The 13,376-nt window shown below is 44.2% G+C and overlaps 1 protein-coding gene across 7 annotated transcripts in view; it reads right to left on the bottom strand.

Annotated features, from left to right (window-relative positions):
- The window catches only part of arhgap21b (Rho GTPase activating protein 21b), a 79,074-nt gene that overhangs the window by 12,535 nt on the left and 53,163 nt on the right, over window positions 1-13,376 (bottom strand). For all 7 annotated transcript variants that reach the window (XM_036986020.1, XM_036986019.1, XM_036986021.1 and 4 more), the window contains 9 exons: window positions 8,080-8,223; window positions 5,099-5,201; window positions 4,941-4,986; window positions 4,347-4,472; window positions 3,832-4,137; window positions 2,772-2,836; window positions 2,502-2,626; window positions 2,065-2,207; window positions 1,697-1,858 (listed from right to left, as the gene is read on the bottom strand). In XM_036986020.1, coding sequence (XP_036841915.1) covers window positions 1,697-1,858; window positions 2,065-2,207; window positions 2,502-2,626; window positions 2,772-2,836; window positions 3,832-4,137; window positions 4,347-4,472; window positions 4,941-4,986; window positions 5,099-5,201; window positions 8,080-8,223 — 1,220 coding nt within the window. The remainder of the gene's footprint in view (window positions 1-1,696; window positions 1,859-2,064; window positions 2,208-2,501; window positions 2,627-2,771; window positions 2,837-3,831; window positions 4,138-4,346; window positions 4,473-4,940; window positions 4,987-5,098; window positions 5,202-8,079; window positions 8,224-13,376) is intronic.

The following is a 13,376-nucleotide window of genomic DNA, read 5'->3' as shown; positions in this document are numbered from 1 at the left end:
AAATAAGAAGCATGAAGAACACAGTAAGTAAGCAAGCAAGCATACTATATACAGGGTCAGTTCCAATAGCATATTTACAATGTGCAGGGATATTGGAGTGATGGAGGTAGATATGTATAGGGGTAAGGTGACTTGGCAACAGGATATAAGAAACAGAGTCGCAGCAGCTTGTATGTGAGTGGGTGTGTTTGTATGTGTAGAGTCAGTATAAATGTACTGTAATATGTAATATTACGTGTCTATGAGCAGATTGAATTGTGTGTGTGTGTGTCTGTGTGTGTGTGTGTGTGTGTGTGTGTGTGTGTGTGTGTGTGTGTGTGTGTGTGTGTGTGTGTGTATGTGTGTAGGGCCCTGTGAGTGTGCATAGAGACAGTGCAAAAATAAAGGTCAATAAAGATACAAGGTAGACTCAGATAGTCCGTGTAGCTATTCTGTTAGCTATTTAACAGTCTTATTGCTTGGGGATAGAAAATATTCAAGAGCCTGTTGGTACCAGACTTGATGCACTGGTACCGCTTGCCATGCGGAAGCAGAGAGAATAGTCTATGGCTTCGGTGGTTGGAGTCAATTTTCCGGGCCTTCCTTTCACACCGCCTGATACAGAGGTCCTGGATGGCAGGGAGCTCGGCCCCAGTGATGTGCTGGGCTGTCCGCACCAGCCTCTGTAGAGCCATGCGATCGATGGCGGCGCGATTGCAAGACCAGGCAGTGATGCAGCCAGTCAAAATGCTCTCAACGGTAGAGCTGTAGAACTTTGAGGATTTGAGGACCAATGCCAAACCTTTTCAACGTCCTGGGAGGGAGGAGGAGCTGTCGCGGCTTCTTCCCGTCTGTGCATGTGTGTTTGGACCATTTTAAGACTTTAGTGATTTGTACACCGAGGAACTTGAAGCTCTCGACCTGCTCCACTACAGTCCTGTCAATGTGGGCATGATCGCCCCCCCCCCATGACGTTTCCTGTAGACCACCATCAGCTCCTTGGTCTTACTGACGTTGAGGGAGAGGTTGTTGTTCTGGGACCACACTGCCAGGGCACTGACCTCCTCCCTGTAGTCTGCCTCATCGTCGTCGGTGATCAGGCCTACCACCGTTGCGTTGTCAGCAAACTTGAGTGTGTTGAAGTCGTGCTTGGCCACTCAGTCGTGGGTAAACGGAGAGTACAGGAGGGGACTAAGCACACATCCCTGTGGGGCCCCTGTGTTGAGGGTCAGCGCGGCGGAGATGACGTTGCCTACCCTCACCACCTGGGGTCAGCCCGTCAGGAGGTCCAGGATCCAGTTGCAGATGGAGGTGTTCAGACCCAGAGTCCTAAGCTTGGTGACGAACTTGGGTGGGACAATAGTGTTGAACGTTGAGCTGTAGTCAATGAGCAGCATTCTCACATAGGTATTCCTCTTATCTAGGTGGGTTATGGCAGTGTGGAGAGCAATTGAGATTGCGTCATCTATGGATCTGTTGGGGTGGTATGCAAATTGGAGTGGGTCTAGGGTGGCTGGGATGGTGGAGTTAATGTGTGCCATAAACAGCTTCTCAAAGCACTTCATGATTACAGATGTGAGCGCTACAGGGTGGTAGTCATTGTGGCATGACGCATTAGAGTTCTTGGGAATAGGAATGATGGTTGTTAGCTTAAAACATGTGGGGATTACAGACTGGAACAAGGAGAGGTTGGTGTGTGTCTGTGTGTGTCACTCACATCTTCTTGGATGTCGATGTCACTCATCAGTCCTTTATTGTCCAGCTCCTCCTGCATGCTGGAGATGGCAGCGTTGTTCCCTGGTACTCTGTAGATCCCAGTGTACTCCAGCCCCCTCTCCTCTACCAGCTTACAGCACACCTCCACGATGAGGGGAACAAACTACACGGCATTAAGCCTTTAGCATTATACATATTGGATGAATCAAGAAACAAATAAATAGATACCACTTTCATAAACATAACATAGAACTTAAACCTCGCAAATGTAAGACCATCAAAGGGGAACAAAACACATGCTCAATTCATTCAACATCATTTCCACCATGTCTTTCTCACATGTGAACACACACACACTCTCTCACTTACCCTGTTGGTCTGTGCAGATGGGCAGTCATCGAGGCGCACCCCAAAGGTGACCCCAGCTGTGGCCTTCTTCTCAAAGGGCTTCCTCATGATCCCGGGGATGCCCCTCCTCCAGGCAGCCTTATCCCGTGGAGGACTGGAGTCATCTGACAGAACACACACAAAGCAGCCGTGTCAGAGCTAATCCACACTAAAGGTACACACTCAAACCACACTAGCTACTGGAGGGTCAACAGCTGCTTCTGCAGGCGGCCAAAGATAAACATTTTCAATAACATATTTCCACATGAAGGCCTACCATATTTACTGTGCACCTTTACTGTGTAGAACAGCTATACCTTCGGCACTATGCACTCCTTTTCAGCTGTTTGTAAAGGACACAGCATGTCTACTGGTGGTAAATGTAATCACTGGCTTTAAGCCCTCTTTTGTAATCTTACCCCTCTCTCCTGTTTTGGGTGAGTGTGGGCTCTTGCCTTCTCCCTTCCCCCCCAGGAAGGTGTGTCTGATACTGAGGGACTGCCGGGAGGTTTTGGGGGAAGGCTCAGTCTTGGTGCTGGGGGCACTGGATCCAACACAGAGACACAAATATGATATTCTAGTACATTCAATAATACTATGTGTGACTTGAATGGCTTGTGCATAGGAGTGTGTCTAAAGGGACATTTCATTGTGGGTGAAATAAAGAGGGCGTGTGTCAGGCTGCATACCTCATCATGGTGTTGTACTCTCTGATCTTTCTGCTGATCAGGTCCTGGCTGGTTATACCAGCACTCTGAAACACATCACAGACAACAAAGTCAGTCCATGTAAAGAATCAAACCTAAAAGGGTTAATCACTGATCTACCGTTTGTGCAGAGAGTTTAAAGTTAACATGATTTAGTAGTTTACCACACTGAATCCTGTTTGTGCTATTTAGAAGTAATGGGCTGGTCCCCAGTAGTGAGACTCTGTGGGAGAATGAGACCACAGACAAAGACCCAAGGAAGGCTAACTGAGAAGGGGCAAACCGCTGAACAAGCAAGTGAACTGTTAGCTCATTTCACAGGCCAACAGACGAGGTGATAGAACAGCAACAGTAAAACATTCTTGTTAGAGTCCAGCAGGGGATGTTTTTGTATTTTCTGTAGCCTAGTGATATCATGCATACAGTAAGCATTAGTAGTCGAGGGGTAGTTTCCCCAGACAGTTTTAAGCATAATTCTGGATTAAAATACATGTTCAATGCTTTTTCAGGAATAGACTTAATCTATGTTAGGGAAACTGTCCCTAGTGTTAAAATGGTTTGACATTGTTACTTTAAGGCAGTAGTAGTCAGTCTACCCACAGAACAGGAACACCAAGGCACCCGGACAAACTCTTCATAGCAGTTAACCCAAGGGGAGGAGCAGTGAACGAAGATGGTTTAGTCTCCCTGTCCAAAATCTATTGTTTCTTCTAGTGACCAAGGACAGTGACAATGACTGGTGTAAATGAGATCCAAGAAGTGCAAATGCAGGCTACTCACAAGTGACTGCTTCAAAAAAAGGACACAGGCATTTCAAACAACTGCCTTGAGGTAAGGTTATGACCTGGGCACCTGAATCTTGGTATACATGCTAGCTACTGTATGCAAGTCACTTTGGATAAAAACATGTGCTCAGCAAAGAATGATTCAATCTAAGATTGGTCACCAAAGAACTGAAATGCACTACAATGACATCATGTGATTATGATTAGATTAGTAATGCAGTCGATTAGAGCGTAGCATCTTTCCCAGAAGAACCCACCTCATCATCCAGATTACTATTCTCCTGGATGACTCTGATCCAGGACAGCATGTCATCCCTGCCCTCCGCCTGGAACAGGTACCCGCAGTGGGACGTGGTCAGCCGCAGCACGTTCTTGCGTTTTGTGTCGCTGTAGGAGATGTCAATCAGGCAGGCCTTGATGCTGATTGGCTGTGGGTCGTCGTCGGACTGGGAGTGGGAGGAGGCGTGAGAGACGCCGTCCTTCTTGTCCTTGTAGAGCGTGAGGGCGTGGCCTCGCAGCACAGCGTACATCTGCTTCCACGACCTCGAACCCCCACTTACACGCTACAGAGAGTTGGGGAGAGAAAGAAACGAGATAAGGCTCTGTGTGAAGATCAAAATTGTTTGCATTGTGGGGGTGGGCGTGCATGTTTTCTTTTTCACACTATTGTGGATATTTTTGTTTCACATGGTCCTTTCCAGCATCTATGGTGGATTGTAACCAGACCAGCACAGTAGACCGCCACATGATTTGACAATATAAAAACACATACCTTGCTCTTCTCAGTGTTGAGCTGCCTGAAGTTGAGCCAGCCTTCTTTAGAAGAGTCACTGAAGATATCTGAAGAGGAGTCCCTTCTGGAACCAGAGTCATCAGACGACTTGTGTCCATCCAGCGCCTACACACACACACACACACACCAATAGGAGTATCAGCAGAAACAGCGAGCCTGTACTCTTAAAGAGCGTCAATCCCCAGGAGTCTCGGGAGCATCAAAGCCTGACTACCGCAGGAAAATCACAGACAGGCGAGTTCATTATGGCTGAGGAAATCAAGATGAGCCAAAAACCACACAACACATCCTGTCAATGTGATTAGAAAACATTTCAAAGGCACAGGGAGAGTAGAAAGACTGAATTAAAAACTAATTTAATAAAAGTAGCAGCTAGTCACGCCGTTGGGCACTCAATGTGGGGAAAAGCAGAAGACCTTAATCATAATAGTCCCTAGCAATTTAACAGACATTATAAACACAGCCAACATGTCATCGATAAACCTTTATAGAGCTGTTATAACCCTTTACAGTTGTTATAAACACAGCCGACATGTTGTGGTTAATTAACCCTGGATAGATCCGTGTCCTCACCTTTCTTAGGCCTCTCAGTCCAGGCATGTGTTTACTGTTGGACCGGCTGGAGACCGAGAGAAGGAGGGGGACAAAATGGCAGATATTAGGAGGATGAACAGAGAACCATTGGAAAAGTGTATCATGAGAAATCAGACCAAATTTCAAAAGGGACTTACCCTCTGCCTTCCTCTCTGTAGTTATCCAGACCCTCGTCACAGGATTTGGACCGCTCTTGTTTGGTCGAAGCATCAGACTCCAGGATAGCATTTCTGAGAGACTCTTGAGAACGGAAGATGTATACAACGACAGTGTGAAGGGCTGTGTCATGGCAACAGGGGTACATAAGTGTTTTAAGGAGTCAGGGCAGAGTGATGTTCCAGCTGGGTGTTATTGGTGAGGGTCAGTGGTGGTATTAGAGCTCAATATCACAGGACTAGAGATTCAAATTCGGCCCATTTTTCTGCCGACTAACTGACCCTCATTAACCAGTCAACAAAGAGTAAAAAAAATCCCCAATGGTAAAATGACTTGACCAACAGAAAATACTATCAGATATCTGTATATAATGACGAGATGTGTATGTTTCCGCCCTAACAATGGGAGGTGTCGGCGGGAAGGCAGTCGACAAGCTTAGGCCCAAAATAAGTCCATTGAAACTCATTGGGCTTACTTTGGACAGATTTTGTCGAGAGTGAAACTTCTCGCGTTGACTCTTCCTCTCTGATACTATGCATGCATACAAGGACAGGACATTTTTCATTATGAGCTTAATGAAAACATGCAACAATAGCCTGTTATTGAACATGCAACTCCTGTAATTAAGCAGATAAAACATCATTTTCAAACATTTACCCAAATACAATTAGCGGAAAACACCGTTGTAAACAGCAGACCTAATGTGAGCAGTTCCACACGTGACAGGGATGAACATCGCTGTTAGAAACTTAGAAAGAGTAACTACCATGATGGGTTGCTATATGACTAGGACTGTGCCTTTGGCTTTCTGGACAATGAAAGAAAGTTGATATGAAAACCAATAGAACAGGAGAGAAATGCTGGTTAATGGCTAGAGGAAGACTTTATTAAATAATTGCCTCCACGTCTCTATGGATGGATTTTCACTAGGCTACTTTGAACAAGGTAAGATATGCCTCATTTTTTGAAGTAAAACAATCAGGTTTCAAACAGGTCTACTGCCTCAAGCTCACATTGCAAAGTGGTGGTGACCACTGACAGTAGGCAGGCTATAGTTTATGCCTCCTAATGGCGAATGGGAGACACACTTTACAAGTTGAGATTGGGAAATAAAAATAGCTACTTTTTAATTGTAGCCACCAAAGTGTACCATGCGATCGCATATAGAGATGTTACATGTTGTGCAGTGACTGAGCTTCCAAAAGCAGGCTTCACTCCAGTAGCCTTGAGGAGCTACTCTGGTGCTGTCTGACAGGTGGTAGGCTATTCCGCTCCTTAAACTAGTCTCTGTATCCTGTCTGACAGGTGGTAGGCTATTCCGCTCCTCAAACTAGGCTCTGTAAGCTGTCTGACAGGTGGTAGGCTATTCCGCTCCTCAAACTAGTTTCTGTATCCTGTCTGACAGGTGGTAGGCTATTCCGCTCCTCAAACTAGACTCTGTATCCTGTCTGACAGGTGGTAGGCTATTCCGCTCCTCAAACTAGTCTCTGTAAGCTGTCTGACAGGTGGTAGGCTATTCCTCTCCTCAAACTAGTCTCTGTAAGCTGTCTGACAGGTGGTAGGCTATTCCGCTCCTCAAACTAGGCTCTGTAAGCTGTCTGACAGGTGGTAGGCTATTCTTCTCCTCAAACTAGTCTCTGTAAGCTGTCTGAAAGGTGGTAGACTATTCCTCTCCTCAAACTAGTCTCTGTAAGCTGTCTGACAGGTGGTAGGCTATTCCGCTCCTCAAACTAGTCTCTGTATCCTGTCTGGCAGGTGGTAGGCTATTCCGTTCCTCAAACTAGGCTCTGTAAGCTGTCTGACAGGTGGTAGGCGATTCCTCTCCTCAAACTAGTCTCTGTATCCTGTCTGACAGGTGGTAGGCTATTCCTCTCCTCAAACTAGTCTCTGTAAGCTGTCTGACAGGTGGTAGGCTATTCCGCTCCTTAAACTAGTCTCTGTATCCTGTCTGACAGGTGGTAGGCTATTCCGCTCCTCAAACTAGGCTCTGTAAGCTGTCTGACAGGTGGTAGGCTATTCCGCTCCTCAAACTAGTCTCTTTAAGCTGTCTGACAGGTGGTAGGCTATTCCTCTCCTCAAACTAGTCTCTGTATCCTGTCTGACAGGTGGTAGGCTATTCCACTCTTCAAACTAGGCTCTGTATCCTGTCTGACAGGTGTTAGGCTATTCCGCTCCTCAAACTAGTCTCTGTATCCTGTCTGACAGGTGGTAGGCTATTCCGCTCCTCAAACTAGGCTCTGTATCCTGTCTGACAGGTGGTAGGCTATTCCGCTCCTCAAACTAGGCTCTGTAAGCTGTCTGACAGGTGGTAGGCTATTCCTCTCCTCAAACTAGTCTCTGTATCCTGTCTGACAGGTGGTAGGCTATTCCACTCCTCAAACTAGTCTCTGTATCCTGTCTGACAGGTGGTAGGCTATTCCACTCCTCAAACTAGGCTCTGTAAGCTGTGCGTGGGATAAATAAAATGCACAAAGACTAACAAAAACACACAGGGCCATTTAATTCCACAAACATTATGCAAATTAACCTACAGACCGATAAGCATGACCGGTCAAAAGTTTTTTCAGGACAGAATTGTGTTGAAATGCACAGCCCAAAGTGAATGGGATTTCTAAGCAATGTCAAACTGCAAATTTTACTTCCAAGTGATTCAGCACTGATGAAGGTGACATCCTCGCTGCTTTCAAGCCTGTACAAAGAACTGGGTCAATGTCATGCATTCTCAGAAAACAACACAATGGAGGTGGCTGAAACGGAACGGTAGTATTTCCTATATAGTGCAGTACTTTTGCCCATGGGGTTGTGGTTAACATTAGTGCACTACATACGGAATAGGGTACCATGTTTCAGATGCCACTAATGACTGAAACAGACAACGGCATTAACAACACAGCAACAGACAGACCTGTATCTGCACCATAACTATGACAACCAGGAGCCCCACCCCCAGAGTGCCTCTTACCTTGGTCATGTGACATCTGTCGCCGAATGAAAGGGCATGGGGAGGAGCTTGGGTTCAGGGGGAGTACGGCTGGAACGCCAGATATCACGGCGGAAGCAGGAATGGACGTGGCCTCATGGTCAACACTAGGGCTAGCCGGCTCGTCTGCAATCACACAACACACACTTCGGTATTACATGATGGACAAACATCATCATGGACAACCCCATGAACTTCCTCATCATAATGGATTAAAAAAAATTATTCAGCTTCCTGAGATATTTCAGTTTTGCATCTTCAGCAAGTAGACCACTGCAGCATTAAGAAGAATCCCAATGTAACCCTTGCATGGCACTACACCAACAACACGGCTGCTAGAAATGAGGATCTCTCCGGCTCTCTTCCCCTCTCTGACATATCCCCCTTTCTTTTTTTTAAGTGTGAAACTTAACTGCTGAGTAGTGCAGCATCTCCGACTACGCCCACCCCTGGCGCTCCAAGCCCAAAACAGCTCAGAGTACAAAGCTGCTCTCTACCTGCAGCCGTGGGGCATGTGGAGCTAAATTTAAAAGCCACTGCCCCAGTTCCTTCTTTCCAGCCTCCCAGGCTGCACCCATCTCTCACCTCAACCAGGGCCAAGGAGAAGGGTTGTAAAGGAGCAGCGCAATGTAACCCCATAGGCATCTGTCACTAATATAGGCATCTGTCACTAATATAGGCCTAAACTATAGGCATCTGTCACTAATATAGGCATCTGTCACTAATATAGGCATCTGTCACTAATATAGGCCTAAACTATAGGCATCTGTCACTAATATAGGCCTAAACTATAGGCATCTGTCACTAATATAGGCATCTGTCACTAATATAGGCATCTGTCACTAATATAGGCATCTGTCACTAATATAGGCCTAAACTATAGGCATCTGTCACTAATATAGGCATCTGTCACTAATATAGGCCTAAACTATAGGCATCTGTCACTAATATAGGCATCTGTCACTAATATAGGCCTAAACTATAGCATCTGTCACTAATATAGGCATCTGTCACTAATATAGGCCTAAACTATAGGCATCTGTCACTAATATAGGCATCTGTCACTAATATAGGCCTAAACTATAGGCATCTGTCACTAATATAGGCATCTGTCACTAATATAGGCCTAAACTATAGGCATCTGTCACTAATATAGGCATCTGTCACTAATATAGGCCTAAACTATAGGCATCTGTCACTAATATAGGCATCTGTCACTAATATAGGCCTAAACTATAGGCATCTGTCACTAATATAGGCATCTGTCACTAATATAGGCCTAAACTATAGGCATCTGTCACTAATATAGGCATCTGTCACTAATATAGGCCTAAACTATAGGCATCTGTCACTAATATAGGCCTAAACTATAGGCATCTGTCACTAATATAGGCCTAAACTATAGGCATCTGTCACTAATATAGGCCTAAACTATAGGCATCTGTCACTAATATAGGCCTAAACTATAGGCATCTGTCACTAATATAGGCCTAAACTATAGGCATCTGTCACTAATATAGGCCTAAACTATAGGCATCTGTCACTAATATAGGCATCTGTCACTAATATAGGCCTAAACTATAGGCATCTGTCACTATTATAGGCCTACCCCATAGGCATCTGTCACTAATATAGGCCTAAACTATAGGCATCTGTCACTAATATAGGCATCTGTCACTAATATAGGCCTAAACTATAGGCATCTGTCACTAATATAGGCATCTGTCACTAATATAGGCCTAAACTATAGGCATCTGTCACTAATATAGGCCTAAACTATAGGCATCTGTCACTAATATAGGCATCTGTCACTAATATAGGCCTAAACTATAGGCATCTGTCACTAATATAGGCCTAAACTATAGGCATCTGTCACTAATATAGGCATCTGTCACTAATATAGGCCTAAACTATAGGCATCTGTCACTAATATAGGCATCTGTCACTAATATAGGCCTAAACTATAGGCATCTGTCACTAATATAGGCCTAAACTATAGGCATCTGTCACTAATATAGGCATCTGTCACTAATATAGGCCTAAACTATAGGCATCTGTCACTAATATAGGCCTAAACTATAGGCATCTGTCACTAATATAGACATCTGTCACTAATATAGGCCTAAACTATAGGCATCTGTCACTAATATAGGCATCTGTCACTAATATAGGCCTAAACTATAGGCATCTGTCACTAATATAGGCATCTGTCACTAATATAGGCCTAAACTATAGGCATCTGTCACTAATATAGGCCTAAACTATAGGCATCTGTCACTAATATAGGCCTAAACTATAGGCATCTGTCACTAATATAGGCCTAAACTATAGGCATCTGTCACTAATATAGGCATCTGTCACTAATATAGGCCTAAACTATAGGCATCTGTCACTATTATAGGCCTACCCCATAGGCATCTGTCACTAATATAGGCCTAAACTATAGGCATCTGTCACTAATATAGGCATCTGTCACTAATATAGGCCTAAACTATAGGCATCTGTCACTAATATAGGCATCTGTCACTAATATAGGCCTAAACTATAGGCATCTGTCACTAATATAGGCCTAAACTATAGGCATCTGTCACTAATATAGGCCTAAACTATAGGCATCTGTCACTAATATAGGCATCTGTCACTAATATAGGCCTAAACTATAGGCATCTGTCACTAATATAGGCCTAAACTATAGGCATCTGTCACTAATATAGGCATCTGTCACTAATATAGGCCTAAACTATAGGCATCTGTCACTAATATAGGCCTAAACTATAGGCATCTGTCACTAATATAGGCATCTGTCACTAATATAGGCCTAAACTATAGGCATCTGTCACTAATATAGGCATCTGTCACTAATATAGGCCTAAACTATAGGCATCTGTCACTAATATAGGCATCTGTCACTAATATAGGCCTAAACTATAGGCATCTGTCACTAATATAGGCCTAAACTATAGGCATCTGTCACTAATATAGGCCTAAACTATAGGCATCTGTCACTAATATAGGCCTAAACTATAGGCATCTGTCACTAATATAGGCATCTGTCACTAATATAGGCCTAAACTATAGGCATCTGTCACTATTATAGGCCTACCCCATAGGCATCTGTCACTAATATAGGCCTAAACTATAGGCATCTGTCACTAATATAGGCATCTGTCACTAATATAGGCCTAAACTATAGGCATCTGTCACTAATATAGGCATCTGTCACTAATATAGGCCTAAACTATAGGCATCTGTCACTAATATAGGCCTAAACTATAGGCATCTGTCACTAATATAGGCATCTGTCACTAATATAGGCCTAAACTATAGGCATCTGTCACTAATATAGGCCTAAACTATAGGCATCTGTCACTAATATAGGCATCTGTCACTAATATAGGCCTAAACTATAGGCATCTGTCACTAATATAGGCATCTGTCACTAATATAGGCCTAAACTATAGGCATCTGTCACTAATATAGGCCTAAACTATAGGCATCTGTCACTAATATAGGCATCTGTCACTAATATAGGCCTAAACTATAGGCATCTGTCACTAATATAGGCCTAAACTATAGGCATCTGTCACTAATATAGGCATCTGTCACTAATATAGGCCTAAACTATAGGCATCTGTCACTAATATAGGCATCTGTCACTAATATAGGCCTAAACTATAGGCATCTGTCACTAATATAGGCATCTGTCACTAATATAGGCCTAAACTATAGGCATCTGTCACTAATATAGGCATCTGTCACTATTATAGGCCTACCCCATAGGCATCTGTCACTATTATAGGCCTACCCCATAGGCATATGTCCCTAATACGCCGCCAAACTTACCCTAGTAAAACTGACTATCCTACCGATCCTCGACTTCGGCGATGTCATCTACAAAATTGCTTCCAACACTCTACTCAGCAAACTGGATGCAGTTTATCACAGTGCCATCCGTTTTGTCACTAAAGCACCTTATACCACCCACCACTGCGACTTGTATGCTCTAGTCGGCTGGCCCTCGCTACATATTCGTCGCCAGACCCACTGGCTCCAGGTCATCTACAAGTCCATGCTAGGTAAAGCTCCGCCTTATCTCAGTTCACTGGTTACGATGGCAACACCCATCCGTAGCACGCGCTCCAGCAGGTGTATCTCACTGATCATCCCTAAAGCCAACACCTCATTTGGCCGCCTTTCATTCCAGTTCTCTGCTGCCTGTGACTGGAACGAATTGCAAAAATCGCTGAAGTTGGAGACTTTTATCTCCCTCACCAACTTCAAACATCTGCTATCTGAGCAGCTAACCGATCGCTGCAGCTGTACATAGTCTATTGGTAAATAGCCCACCCATTTTCACCTACCTCATCCCCATACTGTTTTTATTTATTTATTTTTATTTTTCTGCTCTTTTGCACACCAATATCTCTACCTGTACATAACCATCTGATCATTTATCACTCCAGTGTTAATCTGCATAATTGTAATTATTTGCCTACCTTCTCATGCCTTTTGCACACAATGTATATATAGACTCCCCTTTTTTCTACTGTGTTATTGACTTGTTAATTGTTTACTCCATGTGTAACTCTGTGTTGTCTGTTCACACTGCTATGCCTTATCTTGGCCAGGTCGCAGTTGCAAATGAGAACTTGTTCTCAACTAGCCTACCTGGTTAAATAAAGGTGAAATAAAAAAAAATATAGGCCTACCCCCATAGGCATCTGTCACTATTATAGGCCTACCCCATAGGCATATATCACCAATATAGGCCTACCCCCATAGGCATCTGTCACTACTATAGGCCTACCCCATAGGCATCTGTCACTAATATAGGCCTAAACTATAGGCATCTGTCATTAATATAGGCCTAACCTATTAGGCATCTGTCACTAATATAGGCCTAACCTATTAGGCATCTGTCACTAATAAAGGCCTACCCCATAGGTATCTGTCACCAATATAGGCCTACCCCATAAGCATCTGTCACTATTATAGGCCTACCCCATAGGCATCTGTCACTATTATAGGCCTACCCCATAGGCATATGTCCCTAATATAGGCCTACCCCCATAGGCATCTGTCACTATTACAGGCCTACCCCATAGGCATATGTCACCAATATAGGCCTACCCCCATAGGCATCTGTCACTACTATAGGCCTACCCCATAGGCATCTGTCACTATTATAGGCCTACCCCCATAGGTATCTGTCACCAATATAGGCCTACCCCATAGGCAGTTTCACTCTCTCTGTAGAGACAAACACCCCCTGATATCTT

Source organism: Oncorhynchus mykiss, chromosome 8, assembly GCF_013265735.2.
Source record: "Oncorhynchus mykiss isolate Arlee chromosome 8, USDA_OmykA_1.1, whole genome shotgun sequence".
Lineage (NCBI taxonomy): Eukaryota > Metazoa > Chordata > Actinopteri > Salmoniformes > Salmonidae > Oncorhynchus > Oncorhynchus mykiss.
Note: the sequence above shows the minus strand (reverse complement) of the source record. Positions and strands in the feature narration are given on the sequence as shown.